The sequence below is a fragment of the Malus domestica genome, chromosome 07, assembly GCF_042453785.1.
Source record: "Malus domestica chromosome 07, GDT2T_hap1".
NCBI classification, from domain to species: domain Eukaryota; kingdom Viridiplantae; phylum Streptophyta; class Magnoliopsida; order Rosales; family Rosaceae; genus Malus; species Malus domestica.
Window position 1 is genome coordinate 11,180,837 of NC_091667.1, and position 21,525 is coordinate 11,202,361.

The 21,525-nt window shown below is 36.0% G+C and overlaps 4 protein-coding genes across 10 annotated transcripts; 1 reads left to right on the plus strand and 3 right to left on the minus strand.

The window, feature by feature from the left end:
* The first annotated feature begins 502 nt into the window (after nt 1-502).
* On the plus strand, nt 503-5,338 carry LOC103433520 (uncharacterized). Of its 4 annotated transcripts, none has more exons than XM_017331640.3 (7): nt 503-750; nt 1,262-1,387; nt 1,514-1,683; nt 2,464-2,717; nt 2,799-2,855; nt 4,219-4,646; nt 4,834-5,338. In XM_017331640.3, the coding sequence occupies exons 2-7, from the start codon at nt 1,280-1,282 to the stop codon at nt 5,152-5,154; spliced, it is 1,338 nt and encodes a 445-aa protein (XP_017187129.3). In that variant the 5' UTR covers nt 503-750; nt 1,262-1,279; the 3' UTR covers nt 5,155-5,338. The 4 variants fall into 4 exon arrangements, with proteins under 4 accessions (XP_017187129.3, XP_008369999.3, XP_008369997.3 ...); XM_008371777.4 differs by having other exon boundaries at nt 508-750; nt 1,279-1,387; XM_008371775.4 differs by having other exon boundaries at nt 527-750; nt 1,279-1,683.
* Nucleotides 5,339-9,759: 4,421 nt separating this feature from the next.
* LOC103433518 (uncharacterized) lies at nt 9,760-11,822 on the minus strand. The gene is made up of 4 exons (XM_008371774.4): nt 11,433-11,822; nt 11,132-11,246; nt 10,449-10,509; nt 9,760-10,379 (listed from the first exon to the last, which is right to left on the minus strand). The coding sequence occupies exons 1-4, from the start codon at nt 11,467-11,469 to the stop codon at nt 9,945-9,947; spliced, it is 648 nt and encodes a 215-aa protein (XP_008369996.3). The 5' UTR covers nt 11,470-11,822; the 3' UTR covers nt 9,760-9,944.
* Nucleotides 11,823-11,971: 149 nt separating this feature from the next.
* On the minus strand, nt 11,972-13,812 carry LOC103419364 (pentatricopeptide repeat-containing protein At2g44880-like). Its single transcript, XM_029105575.2, has one exon. The coding sequence runs from the start codon at nt 13,745-13,747 to the stop codon at nt 11,972-11,974; it is 1,776 nt and encodes a 591-aa protein (XP_028961408.2). The 5' UTR covers nt 13,748-13,812.
* A 3,483-nt stretch (nt 13,813-17,295) lies between these two features.
* LOC103433521 (uncharacterized) lies at nt 17,296-21,296 on the minus strand. Of its 4 annotated transcripts, none has more exons than XM_017331645.3 (6): nt 21,240-21,296; nt 21,025-21,084; nt 20,657-20,788; nt 20,100-20,390; nt 19,316-19,801; nt 17,296-18,669 (listed from the first exon to the last, which is right to left on the minus strand). In XM_017331645.3, the coding sequence occupies exons 3-6, from the start codon at nt 20,762-20,764 to the stop codon at nt 18,661-18,663; spliced, it is 894 nt and encodes a 297-aa protein (XP_017187134.1). In that variant the 5' UTR covers nt 20,765-20,788; nt 21,025-21,084; nt 21,240-21,296; the 3' UTR covers nt 17,296-18,660. The 4 variants fall into 4 exon arrangements, with proteins under 4 accessions (XP_017187134.1, XP_017187133.1, XP_017187132.1 ...); XM_017331644.3 differs by having other exon boundaries at nt 17,296-18,675; XM_017331643.3 differs by having other exon boundaries at nt 17,296-18,690.
* Nucleotides 21,297-21,525: the final 229 nt, after the last annotated feature.

Here is a 21,525-nt window from a genome sequence, read left to right on the forward strand (position 1 = left end):
ACACGAAAAAATTAAATAGTGAAATCCTGGAACGAGATTTCACATCTATAGTTTTTTTAGAAAAAAATAATTTAAAAGTTGTATTCTATTGGTGAATTATGAGACCCCACGCATAAGTAATAAAATTGACTCTATTTTTATTTGTTGTAAAAAACTACTAGAAAACAAAAGGTTAAATGACTCAACTGTCAATTATGACATTTCCTTTAAAGAGAAAACCCTTGATGTCTGTTAATCCTAATTGGCATATTTGTCATCTCTTTTGGAGATGCTCTAAGACCATCTTCAAATTTTGATATTTTTTTATTAAAATTTTGTTCTCCACCTAATATGTCAAGTTAAACCCAACTTATTTTCTTAAAGGTTGACAGGATCGCAAAATGTTGAGACAACAGTTAAAAAATTTCAAACAAAAACACAACATGAAAGATCAATGCGTAACATGACACAACCAGTTTAAGAAATAAATAATGTAAAACAAAGTTTAATTCATAATTTAATACATTTGGACCCACACGTGCGGCCCAAGTTTTGATCACATCCCCCCGACCACTTCAATAGAGAGAGAAACGAGAGAGCAACTGCGAGCGACTCTGAGGGAGCGAGAAACACTCCCACCGAGAATCTTTGCCCTCAAACCAATCAGAGTCCGACACGTCTCGCTTACGGTTACTGGCACCGCCGCTAAACTGCGCCGGCGGTGACATGTTCCTTCTCGTTCTCACGGAAAAAAGGTTTCTGCAAAGCCAGGTTGGTCTCTCTCTCTCTCTCTCTCTCTCTCTCCTCTGATATATTTTCGAGGGTTTGGGGTTTTATGGTTTCTATTGGAATTAGAGGTTTTCATCAATTGAATGTCTTAAATTTGTGGCTTTTTGTATTAAGACTAGGCTTTTTGAATTCGTTTTCCTAATTTTTCAAAATTTAGTGTTGAATTTTGCAGTAGAAAATTTTGGGGATTTCTTTAGTTTGTCTGTTTCCAATAGTAATTTTCGAAAAAAAAAATAATAATTCCACTGTCATTGATTTATTTATTTATTGTTTGTTAACTTATTGTTAAGATTATGTGGCCTTTCGTCAATTAAACGTGATTAAATTTTGTGCTTACGAACCAGAAGGTTGAGATTACGGGTAGGCCGTAGCGTGGGGTTTTCGCGGATTTGTTTGATTGGGAATTCTTATGGCTGCATTGTTGTTATAGATTGAGTTGGGATCACATATTTAGTTTTAATTATTTTTTTATTTCTGAAAAGACGGATTCTAGTTTGTGTGAATTTGCAGGATGGGCCCTGAATTGGAGCCGAAACCGAAGTCGGGAACTGGAATGGAACTGCCAGTTGCTAAGGATGGAAGTATCAACCGAGACCTAGAAGATAAACTTATGCCTTGTGTAAGTAACTACAAAGATAATATTTTTGACATGGAAACGCGATTGGTTGGACAAACTTCTGCATCAAATGTAAGGGAGAATGTGGAGGTAAACAGAACTGGGTTTACAAGTCCTAATGTTGTGCAGATCGTTGAAAGTGAATGCGGGGATTTGACAGAGAGTTCGAGTTCTTTTGGTGATACAACTTCAGGGACAGAGAATGGTTACGTGTCGGATGGTGATGAAGTTCAGTCGCCGTTGCATGGAAATGAGTTCGCCCCATTCTATGATGAATATTTTGGTGCATTTGAAACAAGGTACGTTTTGGTTTGAATTATGTCATGTATGATTTTGGTTTGAGTTATGTCATGTATGTCTTACTTAGATCTTGTCTATCGGGTAGCATTGAAGATATCACACCTAGCATACAATTACAAAGGTAAGGTAGACAAGTCTCTTGTTTGCAATCTGGTCCCTATTTTTCAAAATATAAATCGGATTATGTATAGAAGTTCGATAATATTTGTTGATTTAAGTTTGTTAAATGGGGCTTTCTTAGCTTGAGGCCATGATAGAGATGGACTTTGGCTGGAGTCACTCTTTGGAACAATTTCCTTTGTCTGTGAATGCTCGTTTAAATAAATCTTATGGAGTGAAAGTTAGGCCTGGTTTGCTGGGTTCTAACCTGCATTGCCAGGGAAAAGGAAGGTGAGAATGAATGAGGTGAATATTAATCTCTGGGTACTGGATGGGGATAGGTTCAACTCCTTCCTTCAGGTTCTGGCCAGTAATAGTATGAATATCATTTGGGGATAGGATCCTGCTTTTTGGGATGCGATCATGTGTCGCTGGTCGATTAGTGGTATGTTGCCGGTCAGCTACATATGTTAAAATCTGTTACCACTTTGTTGAAGATCAATTCTATCGTGAATAAAAAGGAGGCTAGTTGCAAATTATTCTGATTTTAAGGATATACTTGTTTCATTTTTTTAATGGTTGTGCCCACTATAGTGTTAGTGTTACCATGATATATATTGGATTCAACTGTATTTTATTGTGACATTCACATTGTTTTACGTGTATATCTGATTGTCTAGGAGGAAAAGGTTGACCACTCATTGGAATAAGTTTATACGTCCTCTTATGTGGCGCTTGAAATGGCTGGAACTGAAGATTAAGGAACTTCAGTCTCAGGACAAAAAATATGATTCACAGCTTGCAAAGTATGCCCAAATAGAGCAGTCTGAATTTGATGCAATGTCAAAGTTAACGAAAAGGAAGAAAAGAAAGAGAGTTGAAGATACTACCAATATAGCATCTTATATGTCCCAACATAATCTTTTCTCCTATGGTATGAATTTATAAAACTTTTCTTCATGCATTGTTGCCAATTAAAAATCTGATTTGTGTTTCATGTTCTTTCCTTTTCCAGAAAGTAAGAGGTCTTGTGCTAATGGTGTTTTCATGGAGGGAGACTGGGGTGATTCTGGTAAGTACGGAATATCATTTTTTCTACAATTTTGGTGGTTGCGTACCTTGCTAGTACACTAAACTTTCCTTATGGGTATGCATACATGTAATTTTCATGTGCAAAACGCCTATGAAAGATAAGTGTGTATGCCTCTGTTTTGTTTTTTACTGTACGAGGGCTAATATAGTTGTGTATCACCATGTTTGTTGGCTTTTATTTAGTTTCCATAATGAAGTCAATTTTTTTGCACATATTGGAACACTGCCTCAACATATTAATTGCATGTTGTTGATGATATAATCTTTATAGTGCCGATTTTATTGGACAAACAGATGTTTCCCAATTTTTGTTTACTCTTCATGTTCTTTGTGCTGGAAAGTGCAAATCAGAAATTGAAGGAGACTTGCTATTCGGTTGTCTGTCCTTTAAAATCCTTTATATGCATTTGCATTTTCAGTTGTTAATTAGGCTCATTTCCTACCGCTTATTATTCATCTGAGGAGTTTTGAGATTTTGATAAGTTGAAAGTACCCTCTTAGGGACCTGCTTCTTTTTTTGTCTTATCAAGAAAACAGTAGAAGGCTTTTCATATATTGCATTTACTACCACTATAATTACTGCAGTGAGGATATTTTACCTCATCGTGGGAGACCAATCTTTGTTTCTATGAATTCTTGGTCCGAGTATTGTTAGACAATGAATCTTCTACTCTTCAATTTTGTGCAACAGTCCGATTCTTATCTGAGGAGCGCTCAGATTTTGATAAGTTGAAAGTACCCTCTTAGGGACCTGCTCCTTTTTTGTTCTATCAAGAAAACAGTAGAAGGATTTTCACATATTGCATTTGCTACTACTATAAGTACCGCAGCGAGAAATTTTTTTACCCTATCGTAGGAGACCAAATCTTTGTTTCTATGAATTCTTTGTTTGAGCATTGTTAGACAATGAATCTTCTACTCTTCAATTTTGTCTGATTCTCAAGTTGTAAGTGCATTTATTTTCTAACATAATATTTACAGGGAAGTCCTTGTGGTCTTTCGACATGTTTTTGATTTTCAGAGCTTGTCATGGAAAAAAACTAGTGTTAAGAATTTAGTACAGTATATGCTAAAGTTGATTTAAGCTTATTGCCTCATTAACCTCTTACGTTCTTATGTATAAGACAACATTTTATTGATATAATGCTTTTCCTGGAATTTTAAAGAATTTGAATTGTTCCATGGAAATGTTGGGACTTTGAAGTTTCTTTTGGTTTATGCTATTGCAGGTTCAGTATATATTTTTGAATGCTGAAATCTATCACTTTAATTGATTATTTGATCATTGTTTGTTATTTTTCGTTCATTATTTTCATTCCCTTTTTTAATATTCCATATTGCAGGAGACAAAACTTGCACTGGCAATAAAGATGTTGAGACAAATGATATATGGTCATCTCTTGAATTCAAGGATGGTAATAGTTCCTTGGAAGATATTCTTTGGAAGATTGAAGTGGTACATTCAAAAGTATGGAAGTTGAAGACTCGAGTGGACAAGGTCGTGAAGGAAAATCAAGGAAACATTTCTTCAGCTAACAACTTCCTAGTACCCTGTGATGCATTGATGGGCTCTGCTCAAAATCCTGCTTTTCATGGTGAAAATGGAAATAGATTACTGTTCGAAAGTTTATCCACTGCATCTATGCATATCAAATGTGACACGGGAGATCCATTCTTGCCTGAGATTGCAGTTTCAAATCGTGCAGAGCTGACCCCGCTTCCTGGTATTACTGTCACAGATCAGCCTCTGGTTGGCAGAGTACTTGAAAATGTAAGTGTTTCCTTTACGAATTGATCAAAACGCTTGTCTTTTTTGGTTTAAATTTATTGTATTATATTTGTGACTGACCATTTTTATAGATTTGGCACTGTTCTTTTTAAATGCTGCTTTGTGTTATAACCATCATGCTGGATCAATCATGAAGATGGACTGTAACCCTTATGTTGTATTGTGACAGGCCGAGGATATACACCTTATACCTAAGGATGCTGTCAAGGCTGAGCCATATGATTTAGAAGTTAAAGATCCGTTCATACGGAAGCCTTGCATATCGCCTGAAGAGCAGAAAACCAGTTGTCCTGCTCCAGTTTCGGAAACTGTGTTGCCCACAAATGTTCCTGTTCGGTATTCAGAAAAAGTGATGCCCACAAGCTCCAGTGTACCTAATACAACTGAAGAACCCGATTCCTCTACCAGGACTGCGTTGCCTTGGAAGACAAGAAATCAAGGGAGGCGAAAACCCGGCTCGTACTTGAATACTTTAAACCGGAAATCCTAAAGTTAGCTGGTTTAGAAGCGACAGTAACTTTTTTTTCGCAATGGTCTCTTGTATATGCTACTTGTTCTGCTGTAAATGCTTTTTGTCACACATGCGTATATGATTTCAACTGTAAATCCTGCTTCATCAGGCCAGCATACTATGGTTTCCGGAAATATTAAAATTCTGTTTCGTGTTTGATCAATTGAATTTCTGCATTATACCTCGATTACCGTGTGCTTAATACTTGCATTTTTAATCGCATTGCTTGGTTGATTTGTATATTTGAGGATCCTCTAATCATATTCGTTTATTGTGTATCGTGCAATTAGAAATTATTGTAATTTTTTAATTTAAAATTAAATATAAAAAGTACTTGATGAAAATTGGCCAACGAAGTATGATGAACGGATGTAATTGAAGGATTTCCGGAATTCTCATAAAGAGGATCTGGAGAGGATCCTCATTCGTTTGTATTTGCTGTGATAAAAAAAAAAATATTCCAAAAGGTAATTTTGTATTACAGTAACTATTGTAAAACAAGGTTTTTTTAGCCAAAATGGTTCTAGAGATTTGTATAACTCCTTATTTTGGTCCTTAAGATTTTAAATCAATACAAGTGGTTTATGAAATTGTTCACCATCCATCATTTTGGTGCTTTTGTGAATAGTTATGTTAAATCTCTACTAATTAATAAAACACTCATTGTTTACCAAAACCCTATGAAATTACCAATTTAACTCTCTAATTAAAACAGAACATGAATAAGAAATATGGGGCAGAAATGTAATTTCACACAATCAAATTTTGCTGTTTTTTTTTTCAAAGCCTCATATACATGTAATCCTAACATATCTCTAATAAAAAAAAAATTCCTACTCTCACGTTCTTCATCACTCCCTTCATTTCTCCTTCTATTTCAAAAACAAAAATAAAAAATTTCTCACACACTTTGTGTGTGCCCATATTCTAGTAAAGATTAAAATGATACAACTACCCTCAATTTAATAAATAGTAGGCCAAAATGATTTGACAAAAATTGAGGGTATTTTTGTTATTTTATTCTTATTTAATGGAGATTTTGCATGGAAATACCAAAATTATTCATTGTGACAAGCTTAGGGACCAATTTTACCGATTTCAAATCTCAGGAATAAAAATGATAAGTTATGCAAATCTTATGGACTATTTCGGTTAAAAAAAAAAACCTAAAAGCAACATAAGGAATTCAACATCTAGAAATATGGTCGTACCAGGGTTCTCTTGCTAGTACATGTATGTGTTACGATCAAAATTGTTGCAATCTATCTCAATTTTATTCCTCGAAGTTCTGTAACTATGAAAATACCCCCAAAGAACTAAGTGGAAATCTTATGTGGACATTTGAGCTATTTTCCTATTTTGTCTCATTTGTTATGTTATTTGAATAGTACTTGACGATACAAACGCGTAAGCGCAAATGGAACGTAAGTTAAACACGTAAAATCTCATTCCTCTCCTTTCAATCTTCATTTTGACACATTTTGCTTAAAAAAATAGTTGAGTTGTGAACCTGTTATGTTCTGTGAAGAATTCTGGCAGAAAACTCTAGCTTTCAACAATTAACGAGAGGAAGGAGACGAGTGAATATCCCACAATGGCGACGAAATATTGGGTTAAAATAAAACTTTAGCGTTACGTGTTGGCACGTTTAGCGCAGTTAAAGGCAAGAACACCGCCAGTGGCAAACCACTCTACTCGCCATCAGTGGCAAGTACAGGCGTATGTGCACCACTGCCTGCTATGAGGATAACCGCACCACCGACAACGACTGACGACCACCGACGCGTGGTAGCGGGTGAGCTTTTTTTTCACGCACTTTAAACACCCGACACGAGCAAACAAAATGAAATTTAGATTCTTCTCCTTAGTAATTATGAGTTTTGAGTAGTATAATGAATGACCAATAGTGGTTTTCTATATAGGAGAGATTAATCCCTATAATTTCAGAGGCCAAGTAGGGTAAGGCAGTTATGATCCGGCAATACATCAGTAAGTGGGCTTTTGTTTCCAACCTATATGATATATGATTTCCGAAAGTGTTTTATATGAAATGTTGTGTTATCATGACAAATTCTTTTACTTAGAAAATGCAATTATTTTATTTGATGTTAATCTTGTGATTTATGAGATTTGTGAATATTTTTTTCTGCACATCCACATATGAATTCATTTGTGTTAGTACTTGTTCTGCAGCTTAGCTAGCCTCACGCTTACACTCAAAATGGATCCATTTAGTGCAAGCCTGTACTAGTTGGCATTAATCATCTAAGACTATGGTGTAATACACTTAGCATGAGCTTGACATGAATATAGTACTTGAGCATAAATTTATATACATAGCTTGTTGATGTTAGAATATATCTCAGCATGGAATCGTACTAAATTGGTATGGTTTTAGTTGAATAAGGATGTAAATTGAGCTTCTTTATGGGAAATTACTTGTCACATTGACATTGATATTGACATGCTATTGTGCCTCAGAAAAGAAGACAAAGGATAAGCACAAAAGTAAACGTCACAAGGCGATCGTTTCTTGGTAAGCTTTCTTATCTTCAATCCTGAATAATATTTGTGGCGCGTTTACGTAACTGTAATGAAAATGAGAGAAATGAATTGAAGAGGGATTGAATTGAGGAGGGATTGGAATGAGGAGAAGTCAGAATCAGATTCATGTTGAAACTGTTTACTTAAATGTTCTGGTTCTGGAATCGGAGTAGAATTTCATAAAGCTGTTTACTAATTCAGCAGAATCGGAATATAAACTAGTATGATTACTAAAATGCCTTTGTCCCAAATCAAATATTTTATATACTTTTTTTTAATAAAATTTGATATAATATATAATAGTAAGAAAAAAATTAATGTTTTTTTAATTTCATAGACACACTAAAAAGCTTTTGTTTATTTATTTATTTTTAAATTTAAGTATTTACTTTAATATCTAAATTTTCTTGCTCAAGTTGTAGTTTCTTTTCTTTGGCATATGCATAGAGTTGTGCATAATGTGAATGATCATGAAAATAATAAAAAATTTGTGTAGGCCCCATTGCTTTTTTTATTCCTCCATGTTTAATAAACATCAGAGTACTCCGTAATTAGAATTCAATTCCACATTTTCATTCTGATTACGGATATGTAAACACGCCCCAAGTGTTTCAAGTACTCTCGTATGTGAATTATACATTTATAATAAGGAGGAGCTCCTTAAGGGAAATGATTCTGTTTTTTTTTTTCAAATGGACATTTGTTGTGGGGCTCACACCACATCGAATTTCAAGAATCCTAACCGTCTATTTTTTAAGTTGCACCTCTTAGATCGTCCTTGCGAAATATTTGAGACATCTAATTGAGTTCAAAGAAAGCGACAAACACTTTGTTCTATAAGAAACAATGAAATTTCATTGTGATAACTAAATAATAAGCAAATGATTTCAGATTCAATCTAATTTTTGTAAGGATGATCTATAAATAGAGACTTACAAAGTAAAAGATTCGGATCGTTAAAAATCGATGTAAAATATATCTCCCAACTAATTCCTATTTTTGAAAAAAAAATGGAGATACGTTCCTTAAAAGGCCTGATAATATGCATTCTATGTGTACCTTAAATCCTTTGTGTAACATATTTATTCGAATGGACGCAATCTTTGCGGCTTCCAGTGATGCAGGGGCAACCTTCATGAACTTGAACTTTGAAGTTCGAACAAATAATATTAAATTCATTTGAAACTTTAGCTTGTAATTTAATTTTTTTTGTTTTTCGGTTTGTAGCTTAACTTATTTTATTTTAGTTGCATGTATTTTTAATTTAAGTGGTTTGCTAGTATAATTACTAATGATACATTAATAAAATGATGAACATGATTTGCTACTAGTTTGTTAATATAAAATTATAACTAGTGTAAAGAATTATGTCGATAAATAGAATTTGTATGTATTAGGCTAACCAAATTGGTATCGATTGAGCTCACCAAATTGGTATGAATACAATCGGCTCAAATTAGTTACACATCCTTCGGCTGACCAAATTTCAGCCAAAAATTCATATGAAATAAAAAAAAGCCTAACAAATTGGGGGTGAAGGCCCAATCCCGATCCTGAACAAAAAAAATCGAAATAATTTTCGTATTTTACCGAATTTCGAAAAAAACCAAAATTTTGGTTTGGTTTTCAGTATTCAAGTTTCAGATCAGTATACATAATAAAAACACTTGTATTTTTTACACAACACTTGAATATCATGACTGTGTCACACTTCAAGAGTCTACGAGCATGTCTATGTTTTGATCCGTGGCGAAACCATAAATTGTGGGAAATGGGCGAAATTGAAAAGATCTTCGCCACCGCTAGCATATATGGTTGTCCTGCAAAGAAAGGCTGCGGTTTGCAAATTTCTATAGGTCACTACTCATTTGAGTCGTGAATTAGCTCTCATGCTACAAAAATTTCTAGTGGATTATTCATCCTCACAACTTCAACACAAATATGTTAAAACCAAAAGCACTCAACTAGTTACAACATATTTGTTAAGTGTATGTCTCACAAACAATTAGTTTTCTTCTATATTACATCTTTCGAGGCACATTTTCAATATCCAACCACTCATTTTAATTCCTTCAATAGATACAAACACTTGTCATATTTGTTACAAACCAAGAAATAACAATTCAGCAGGAAGATACTAGAGTAATTCAGATACTCTGAACATATTCATATTTCAGTAATTCAGAGACTGTAAATGGTAAAAGGAAATAAAATGGCATGAGTAGTTAAGACGCTGCAGGGGAAGCTTCAGGAATGATTTCTCGCTCCTCATGGTGATTTCCCATGACCGAAGATGCGGTAGCACCTGCTTGCGGTGCTCTAGCTACGCCAATGGTTTCGGTCTTCGTCTGGATATCAGGTTCGGAGTGTGTCGAAGATGCATTTTTTCCCGTGAAAATTCTTCTGGAAATCTTAACACAAACGAGAGCCAATACCGTTGCTGATGGCACGAAAAAGACGTCAGGAATGGCCTTGATCATTTTGAGCTGGGGCACACTCTCCCCTGCCCTTTTAGCAGCCATGGCTACCGGCGGCGTTACAACTCCTGTTATCACGGTAGCGTTATCGACCTTGCTTAGCCTTACATTGTCCTTCATAAATTGGATGAAGATGTCCCTCCTGTCTTGCACTTTGGCATTTTTCCAACTTATGAACATAGCCTGCTAATAGTTAGTGTATTAGAGAAGAGAAGCTTGGCAAGTGAAGAAGCACGGTCAATTTTAACTGACCTCAATTTCCTTGTGCGACGGCACATTGTAGTGTTTACCGGGCAGAGAAGAATTGAAAGTGCTGGGTAAGATTGTATCAACGGCAAAGTATTAGATGCTTTGTGTGATGGTACATTTGATGCAGAAACACATACAAGAAACTTGTAGATGAAAAAAGAAGAGGCATATTTATAGCTTGATATTCTTTGTCCAAAATTTAGGAAAAATTTAGGAAATCTAATGAAATTTGGGTCATAATAAAATGCAAGAATATGACTTAGGCCAATTAGAAAGAAAAAGACACTTATTAGAGATTAGTCCTATGTTTATAACAATATGCTTTAGGCTGATTAAAACAGGAGTGTCCATTCCGCTGTGGCGATGTTTTCGTTTTTCTTAAGGCGTTGTTTGGCAGATAGGATAAGTAGTATGATATGTTTGGCACTAAAAATGAATAGCGATGGGATAAGAAATAACTTAACCATAGTCTCATGTAAAAACTAGAAACCATGATAAGTGACATAAATGGTTGCTGGTTTAGTTGTGAAAAAAATGGCCAATTTTGGTTGCTAATGCTGACAACAGGTTAACAGGACTTTTGAAAACAAAAGTTATAGTGTTTAGGTGATTTGGGTTCAATCTTGTATATTATTATTTCAAAATCACGTATTTTACTTCTCGCTATACTTGTATAATAAGCTTACTTGAAAATATCGAGAATGGCCAACTGGAAATCCTCAAAATTTTGGATATCTTTGTCGATGAACTGTTGGTACACCTTTCCCATTAAAAAGTTTAGCATCTGGCTGGATCGCAGCCCTATAAACAGCTCAAGATCATTAGAAGAGTTGCATAAAATTATTCAACATAGTATCTTCAACAAAAGAAAGAAAAAACTACTGCAAAAAGAATTTGAGAAATGAAAACAAAGTTTGTGAGAGGACAAACATGAAACTAAAAACTCCGGATGCAAACTACATAGCATGAAAAAGAAAATGAACCAACCTCCTCCCAATCCCATGAAACTCATAGACTGTCCCATTCTTTAGAATCCCAGTACCAGCACGTCCAAAACAATGTGTGTATGTACATATGTATTGAAAGAGAGAGAAAGAGAGAGAGAAGACAGAGCGGTTTGAGGGCTTAGTGAATGTCCCGTTTAGTAGGTGCAAGAAAGGTATCTGATCTTAGGCTTTCCAATTTCCATCCTCATTTGAAATCTGCTTCTTAGCTTGGAAGTTTGGACAATTGCTACCTTAGGACAGGCATCTGAAGTTGTTCCCTATCTTGCAGTTGCCTAAACATTCCTTCTTTCTTGCTTAATAAGCAAGCGGTTTGGTGAACGAGTTTCAAAAAACTTATCGAAGTCTCTGCTAAAACGGAGAAGTCTTTGCTCTCCATTGTATGCTTCACTGTATAACTTGATAAACACTTAACCTCCCTGTATACATGATGGAAAGGCATGGCACGGGTTGGTAGTGGTATATGCTTGTTTTTTCTCTATACTCATAAGCAATTCACCCCGTTTCTATAAGATGATAAATTCAATATGAACCTTCCCCCATCATATGCTTCCAACTTTGCTGCAAGGTTAAATGTATAGCTTCTGTATGCGTACGCACTCTGTGCCCAGCCGCAAACTCCTCGATTCTACCATCAACCTCTATGACACTACAACCAATCTCCTTATTTGCTTGATTCTTCCTCATCAACCTCTTAATTTCCTCCGCATCACTCCACCTTCTCTTTCTGGCATACAAATTTCTTAGCATTACATAGTTTCCATCATTCCCTGGCTCCAGCTTGGCCACCTTCTTTAAAACTTCGTTCGCTCTTGTGACATCTCCATAATGGCCGCATGCAAAAAGAAAAGAACTCAAAATTATTGCATTAGCATCATAAGGCATGGCTTCGATCAATTTCTCAACTTCTTCCAAGCATCCCGCCCTTCCCAACAGATCTACCATGCAACCATAATGCTCAATCTGTGGGACGAGCCTGAAGCCCTCCATTGCTTTAAACCACCTTTTCCCTTCCTCTACCAGACCACAGTGGTTACAAGCGGACAAAACCCCGATAAACGTAATATTATTTGGCATAAAGTTCTCTTTCTGCATATCCAAAAATATCTCCAGTGCCTCCTCACCATGGCCATTGACTGCAAATCCATTTATCAGAGCATTCCAGGAAGCTGTTTCTTTTTCAGGCATCTCATCAAAAAGTCTCTTGGCTTTTTCAATTTCACCACATTTTGCGTACATATCAACAAGCGCAGTGCCAACATTAGTTATCCTATCAAGCTTCTTCCTCTGTACGACCTTTTCAACCCAACGACCTAAATCCAAGGCGCCCAAATCTGCAATAGCTGGAAGAATGCTCACAACAGTCACACCATCCAATTCAAGCGACGTAGTTGACTGCATTCCCTGAAATAACTTCAAGGCTTCATGGGGTTGGTTGTTTTGACTATAACCTCCAATCATGGCATTCCAAGAAATAAGGTTCTTCTTAGGCATGGCATCAAAGAGTGATCTAGCGGAATGTATGTCACCATGATGGCAGTAACCAGAAATCATACTGGTCCAAGACACCACATTCCTATCCGTCATCTCATCAAACAAACTGCGAGCCGAGCCCATATCCCCCAGTTTGACATAACCATCAATCATCGCATTAAATGCAGCCGAGTCCTTGTCAGGCATTCGATCAAAAAGCCTCCTTGCATTACTCATGCCTCCAGACCTTGCATACCCACAAATAAGAGCTGTCCACGACACTCGGCTCGTGTGCGTCATTTTATCAAACACCTTCCTTGCACAAATCATCCTCCCAAACTTTGCATACATATCAACCAACGACGTGGACACATACAAATCTAAGCTCAACCCAATCTTAACAACTTGACAATGAAGTTCTTGTCCTTCCCAGATGGCCATATCTAATCCACACGCCTTCGCCAGAGCTGTGAATGTAAAGCCATCCGGCTCGAACTCCGTTTCCTGCCTAAGATTTCTATATAGTGTGAAAGATTCACCGAATTGCCGGTTTTCCATGTGAGCTCTTATCATAGAGTTGCAGAGAAATGTGTCATCATTATTGGGTCTCCGATCGAAGACGCGGAGGGCGTGTCGAACGAGAGCAATTGGGTTTTGATGAGAGCAGGTTGTGATGAACTTGGTGAGGAGATTGACATTGGTATCGAGGGAATTTCGGAGCATAAAAGCATGGATTTGGAGAAGAGAAGAAGTTGTGTTTGCTTGTTGGAGAAGGTCTAGGCATTTTCTTTCCAATGAGCTCCATCTCCATACCTGCTCTCTCATCACTCCTCCTCACTCTCTTAATTAGATGCTTCGTTGCAATTTTGAATGGCAGTTTTTTCAGTTATTCCCTCTCTCTCATAATATTGGGTATATATTTGTGTATAAATATAATAAACTTCTTAATGTACCAAGTATGATTATTTTATCACTCAATAATACTGTCTAGTATTATTCTTCTTCACTTGTATATCGTTTGTGGAAAAAAAAAAGTATGATTATCTTTTTTAATATACGTGAGTGATTTTATATGTATATATATATATATGTATAACTATGAACAAAATGTATCCAAAATAATGATGAACAATATGAGTAAAAAAAAATTAAAAAGCTAATCACAAAATACAATATTTTAATAGCTAACTATAAATAAAATTGATATAAGTTTGGACCCTTTCAGAAAAACAGATTGGAAATTTGAAATTTTGGGAGTCTCCAATTTCAATCCAATTCTTTTAGAAGTATTTGAATTTAAATTTTTTACTATTGGAATTGGAAATTCCAATCCACCTGCCAGCCCCACAATAATCAAATTAAAACAAGAAAGACTTAGCCAAGAATTGAGGCACGAGGTTGGAAAAATAAAAAGAACTGAGGCACGGGAGAAATTCTGACGTCCAAAAATCGAATCACCTCAGCCCTACGAATCCAAACACAAAATATCTTCTCTTACCCCACCCTTTGATTTGTCAAGCTAACTTGGCCCACTCTCACACCACCCAGATTACAGGTGCCGTATCCCAGAACTGGAGGCACTCTGCAGGAAGAAAAGTTGTCTGATGTTGGAACTCCATTACATAGTTTCATAAATCTACGTGTTATAATATAAGTGGACGACGAATTTATAGTTTAATGCTTAATTAGTATTAATAGAAAAAACCAAAGGTGGGGAGGTTACTTTCTCCTAGAAGATGTCACCCTGCCAACAAAACCCGAAGCCAAGAATGTGAGTTTTTTGTTTAGCTTCGGTACCAAGTTTTTTCTTTCCCTGGAAGCTTTAAATAGAACCTGGACTCATTTACCTATGTGCTTTCCATAAGGTTTAATATCCATGACGTTTTGTTTTGCACAAAACACTGCAGCTGTAGCTGGTTTAACGTCTGCGATTCGTCTTCGTTTCTTATGTCGAACATCATAATCTCTGAGATGAATGAGAGTACACAGAACTGCACAATTGTTTTGTTCTTGTAAGCGAAACTTGATGACAACGCGAACGTGCTCATAACGAGACATGTTTTGAATAAATGCATTTTCATTTCACACTTGTTATATAGATATCATTCATCAACTGCATCAACCTTATTCGAAATTCAGCCCGGAGTTTGTAATGGTTAATGAATACACAGAAAAAACGAGTGTGTTTCTGTATTTTCTGGGTTGGTGCAGAGTCAAACATAACCTTAGGCATATTTGTCGATTTGCTCCCTGAACTTGTATGGAGTTATCAATTTCCCACCTTAACTTTAATTTTAGCCGATTTATCTCCTTAACTTTTCTACTTATCCAGTTCCTCCTTAAACTTTAATTTTAGATGATTACCCCCTGAACTTTTACAAATAACCAATTCTCCCATTGACGCTAGATTTTAAAAAATTTCAAACAATTTTCCATGCATTTTGATCACGTAGGCACCACATGACCATTGTATGGGAGCAAAAAGAAGGGAAAATTGGATGAATAAAAATTGGTTGAAAATTTTTAAAATCCAACGCTAGGTTGCGGGGGATTGGCTATTTATAAAATTTTGGGAGCGTAATCGGCTAAAGTTAAAGTTCATGAGGCAAATTGACCAATTATAAAAATTCAGGAGGGTAATTTGGCTAAAATTAAAGTTTAGGGGAAAATTTGATAGCTCTTTACAAGTTTGAGGAGCAAACTGACAAATACCTCTATAACTTTATACTGAATATCTAATCTAACCATAAGGATTGAACACATTTGTTTTGATTTTTCTTACTTATGTTTTCTATTTGGCTAATGAAATTACTGCTTTATTTTGTTGATAATTTTGGTTTTTTTTGGGTAATTTATAAGTCGATTAATTGGTAATTCTATTTGTATTTTGATAAATAGAGATAGAGAATGGAAAATTTGAGGGAAAACAATGGATGAGAGGTGATAATGTGAAGGAGAAGGGGGACTAAAGAAATTTGAAGATTACTCATCTTTCATCTCCCACCAACTGGACTCTAAACTAGTGGAGGTCCATGTGGACTGTTGTATTAAAAAAATTGTTTGTTATGTGACTCAAAATTGAGATAGTAAGGCCATTTCCAATTGAAATAATTAAATATAGCTCTGTCCAGAATTATAGCATTGTAAGAAATTATTTTTAAATGAACAGTGTCAAACCATTCTCATATACTGTCTCTAATCGAAGGGGCTAAACATAGTCCCCTCAACAATTTATTAGTTTTAAGTTTATACATTAAAGGCTTTTTAGCTAAAATAGTTCTTGAGATTGGCATAACTCCTCACTTTGGTTCTTGAGATTTGAAATCTATAGAATTTGTCCACCATCAATCATTTTGGTCCTTGCGTGAAAAATCTTCATTAAATAAGGATAAAATGACAAAAATATCCTTAATTTTTGTTAAGTTATTTTGGTCTATTGTTTATTAAATTGAGGGTAGTTTTGTCATTTTAATCCTTATTTAGCATGACCATTCACGGAATGACCAAAATGATTGATAGTGGACAATCTCAGAGACCTGTATTGATTTCAAATCTCAAGGACCAAAGTGAGGAATTGTGCAAATCTAAGAGAATATTTTGGCTAAAAAGCCTACAATAAATTTAGTTGTTAATTTAATTAAAATATTGTTGGATGTTTTCAAATGTAACTGTTGAATTTAATTAAATTATTGCAATTGAGAAGCTAAGCCCCAAAAAAGAGCTAAGAATAGGCTACATTGGCATCTCGGCCAAATAATAGCTTGATGGGCTCCATAGAATATTTATCCAGCCATCAGTTAGAGATGAGTTTTTGACAAATCAGACCATTTTTTGACTTTTGGACCTTTAGCCCTCTCCATTAGAAATGGCCTAAAATGTAATTTACCCCTACTTGTTTTGTTCTAGATTCTTCCATCTATCTCCCTTTTGTTTTTCCCTTTTTAGAATCTATTTCAAGATCCCAAAGGACGGTTTAGCACGACATATTATTACCACACTCATTTTGTTTCTCCCGCACACTTCTACACTTTATTTTTATCTGTTGATTCTCTTTTATTCATTCAATTCAATAATTTTTTTTTTTTATTGATTCTTGTAAATGAGAAGTGCAGAAAGCATTTATTTTTTTATTCATTCTTGTAAATGACAAGTGCAGAAAACATTTGATGCATGTGTAGTACAAACAACAAACATGATATTTTCATAATTTAATGGTAAAAAACTTCATTAATTTACCCTCTTTTATATAATATAATTACAACACGTATAATTTACAATTGTATAATAGTTTAATTCACCTCCATTTCTAATTTATTTCAAAGTGCATTTGCAAATCAGTTTATGAAAAATAAAGTTTCTCACACACATGAAACTTTACACCAAATTTTTATTTACCAAATTCAAAAAAGACTTATATGAACAGGTTCACCGTCACTGCAACATAAGGGTTTAATATTAAAACAATGCTATTACAAAATTTTCTCCACATAATATAATATTATTAAGTTGACATGTCACATGAAAATAAACTCGTTCTATTGTGGGGGCATCTGACCAAGATGTTAACCTAGCCCATGTACTTGTCAGATCTTCGGCCAAACCCAAGTCTTTAGAGATTAGGGCAAGTAAGAAAGTAGAGATAGACTAGGTCTAGGAAAACCCTTCGACTCCTTTCTTCAAGTGGATTAGGGTTAGGAAAACCCTATATACACATACATAAACCCTGAAGTTATTCAATATATATAAACAAAAACCCAAAACTTACAATATTATACTCAATATTTGTCGAATTGGTGGTGCTCAACTTCTTCAACTTGTTTCACAATCATGGCTTCCAACATGCAGAGGACGGGACAATTCAATCCCGGGTTTCAAAACCGACATCCGGTACCGATTCCTGTTACTATGCTCCAGCCAGAGAGTGCAATCCCCGGACCAAAAGCAACGTATGATCCTGAACAAGCGGTCGGTGTTGATCAGAATGATGATTTATGTTCCTGGGAAAGTATTGATAATCAGCTGAGTGATGACGATGACAATGACGATTTTTCGTCTTGGGAAACTATTCCTTACAGTCCTTGTGCAACCCCTAATTCCACTGAAAGCAATTCTGCACTGCCCTCTCCTTCTTGTTGTCTGTCATCGCCGTCAACTACTCTGTTGCCTTCACCTATTCCATCATCCTCTCCCGCTTTTACTTTGTTGCCTCCCTCTTGTGATCCATCCTCACCGTTAACTACTCCTCCATCTTCTCCTACTTTTAGTTCGTTGCCTCTACCTTCTCCGCCATCTTCTCCTGCTTTAACTTCATTGTTGTATCGATATCCTCCGCCTCCTTATTTTGTTCCATTTACGCCTTCAAGCAGTACTGGGCCGGCATCACCATATCCCACTTACACTCCATTGCCACCACCTTATTATGATGCACCACCATTTTTTCCCTCTTACACTCCATGGCCATCTCCTTATGATAATCGATATTCTTTATATACTCCACTTTATCCCACTAATATCCCTCTGATCCCTTCTCAATATGGTCTGTACTCACCCTTAAATACCCTATCATCTTCTTCTCCCACATGTACACCATTGCTGTATCGTTATCTTGGTTCGAACTTGCCTTCGGACGCTCCATCATGACTGTCATCATACCCACTCCCACTACGTTCGCCAGTGCCGCCACCTTATGATGGAGTTTGCTCACCTTCGACTACTCCAGCATCTTTTTGTTCAGACTGTCAATTCGACTTTGCCTCCGAAAAGTGGGACTATATCAGTTGTTAATTTCTCATATGTAATTAAACAGATTTTTATTTCAATAATAATTTACTTTTCTGCAGTTTAGCGTTAATTGCTATGCTTAAGAGTGTCGTTTTCTTACAAGTTCATGTTATAATACTAACTTATCATTTCATCATAAAAAGGATTGATTGTTTATTCTTAACCACAATAATAATGCGTTCATTAAGAAAAAGACCCAGTTATGGAAGTCATTAACAATTCAAAGCAAACTTACCCAAATTACGAGCTACAAGCAACACTAAAATACATATATACTCACTACAGACTCAGACTCGAGGGTAATCGAAGAGAAACCTGCATCCAAGTATAAGCACAGCCCATAAACTATCACCACGATTTCAACTTGTCGAAGAGTGGGGACGCTTAGGGGAGCGGCCTGAGCCACCGCCCTTATCATTTGGTAAAAAAGAGAGAAAAAAATTGGTATGAATTATTATAAACTACCTTTTTTATTTATTCCACTTTCATAGCATAACCTCAGCAATCATGTCTACATTTTTATAGCTGTTAACTCAAATCCAACTTTTCAATTATTTCAAAATGCATCTGTAAATTAGGAGTCCTATCAGCAAAATAAAATTTCTCGCACACCTGCAATTTTCCTCCACTTCTCTGAGCTTCAGACTCCAGCAGATGAACCAACTGTTCTTTTTCTTTGGATATCCAAGCTCGCCTGTTGTCACGCCATTGCCTCGGTGTCCCGTGTAGGATAAAACAGATTGCTGCAGCTCCTTGTATCAGGCGTTCTGAGATTTTCTCAATCACACTTTGGTCAGTGACATATGCACCAGGTGAATTTAATCCAACATCGACGTAATGGATTTCTCTGATGCTGCTTAAAAGGCTTTTTTTTGTACTAGGTACGATATGAATCCCTTCTTCCACGCCAATATGCTTTTCCTCCATGAGTGATGCACCTCCAGAGGATTTGACATCCAAGAACCCAAGTTCAGTAACTAACTGGTTAAGGACAGTACCACCCTTACTAAATCCAAAAAGTAATGTTTTGGTTTGATTATGCGATGTGGATATTCCTTGTTGGAGTTGTTCTTTCTGTATCGCATTGTCCTTCTTCACCTGCCATCATCAGAAATTTAGTTTATGAGATAAGAATCGTCTAATAGCCTCTTATGTTGGAGAGATAAAAAGCGTTTTATCCAATTCAATTTAAAATATGGATCATAAATAGTACAATTTTAGATTCATAATGACTAACACTCCCCTCTATCCCATAAATGTGCCACTTATGTCGTAAGGAAACAACCAAGAAATTCCAGAAACACTACTACATTAGGTTGATATCTTTAATTATTTCTATAAGTGTCAAGTGAAGAAATATAAAATTTTGAAGAGGCCAATGAAGTACGATATATACCTCTTCAAGGCACCTTGACAGGAGGGAAATAATGGTCCCAGAAGCAGGGTATCCAATAGGGCAGTACGATTTTGGCTCTCCCCATTGATTAACAGATGGAATAAAGTCCCGATACACAGCAAAAGGCCCATTGAAAACAGAAGCGTCAATAACCCAAGCATTGGTTGAACCACCAATCTTTGAAACCAGTATTTCAGCTATATTTTGTAAGTCAGATAGCCTCTCGATCACTGGATTCCTGGTTCCTGCCACTCGATCTCCATTGAAAAATATGACATTTGCTGAAGGAACCTGCTTCCCAGGAAAAGTAGAAGATACAGCCAAGTCTTCATAAGTCAGAAAAGAGACATAATTGGGTAAGGTGTAAGAGCTGCCCCGAAGAAAAAGTGGATAATCCATCACTTATACACTACTTCATATGAAATTAGCAGCGATTCTATTTCTAACATTTTGTGGAAAAAGCAGAAGCTGTGATCAGAAATGCGTATCTTTCATGATAATTCACCAAGCGATAAATGGAAATGCTATAAGTGCTTGGTTGAGTATCCAGAACTTACAGTTAGTGTGTTGGAAGAAGGTGATAGGCAGAGAGATGCTGCAACTTGGTAGCAGGTCCTGGCGTTTGGGTTCAACGGGACCTTTAAAACTCCACGCCAGCGTTCCATTAATACATCTACTGAATCGAAAAACTGAAATTTAACAGAAGTGAGAAATCGGTGGCATCAGTGACATAGGCAGACAGCAGTAACCAAGGAACGACCGCGACATAACGACAATTGAAACTGCACCAGAGCAATCAACGAACTATATGTCCATGCCGTTCAATCCTAAGTTCCTAACTAGATTACCATGAACAATGAAAAGTGCTTCAAGACACAAACAATCCCATGATATCTCACAGTATTATGAGAGCATAAACACATACAATTATCAAGAAGAACACATAACCATTAACCCACTCCTCCACCGCCTTGATCCCTTTGATCTGCAAAACCAAATAACATTTTTCAACAAAAAAAAACTACTTTAACAAAGCAAATACAGTATACAAAAACAGATATTGAATATAGATTCATTTAGATTACAGGAAGTCCATTCATACAACCAAAAGGATATAAATAAAAATATTCAAGAACCAACCTTTTTCAAAGATCACTGGTTCCAGCGTTCAAACCAAAAAACTGAAGACGGTTACCTGAATTAAATGAAAATTAAAATGTAATTAATTTACTCTTAACCATGGTTTTTCTTCAAGAATCAGAAAAACCTAAAAATATCCCAAATTTTGGAACTGCTTTAAGCCAACTTTCCATGAAATTACAGTCGCTTGACAAATCTTCTTAAATCAAGACGGAACAGGCATCGCAGACTGCGTTTCTTGGAAATCTATTTTTGGGTGAATTTGGGTGGTGTTTGGAGGTGATAT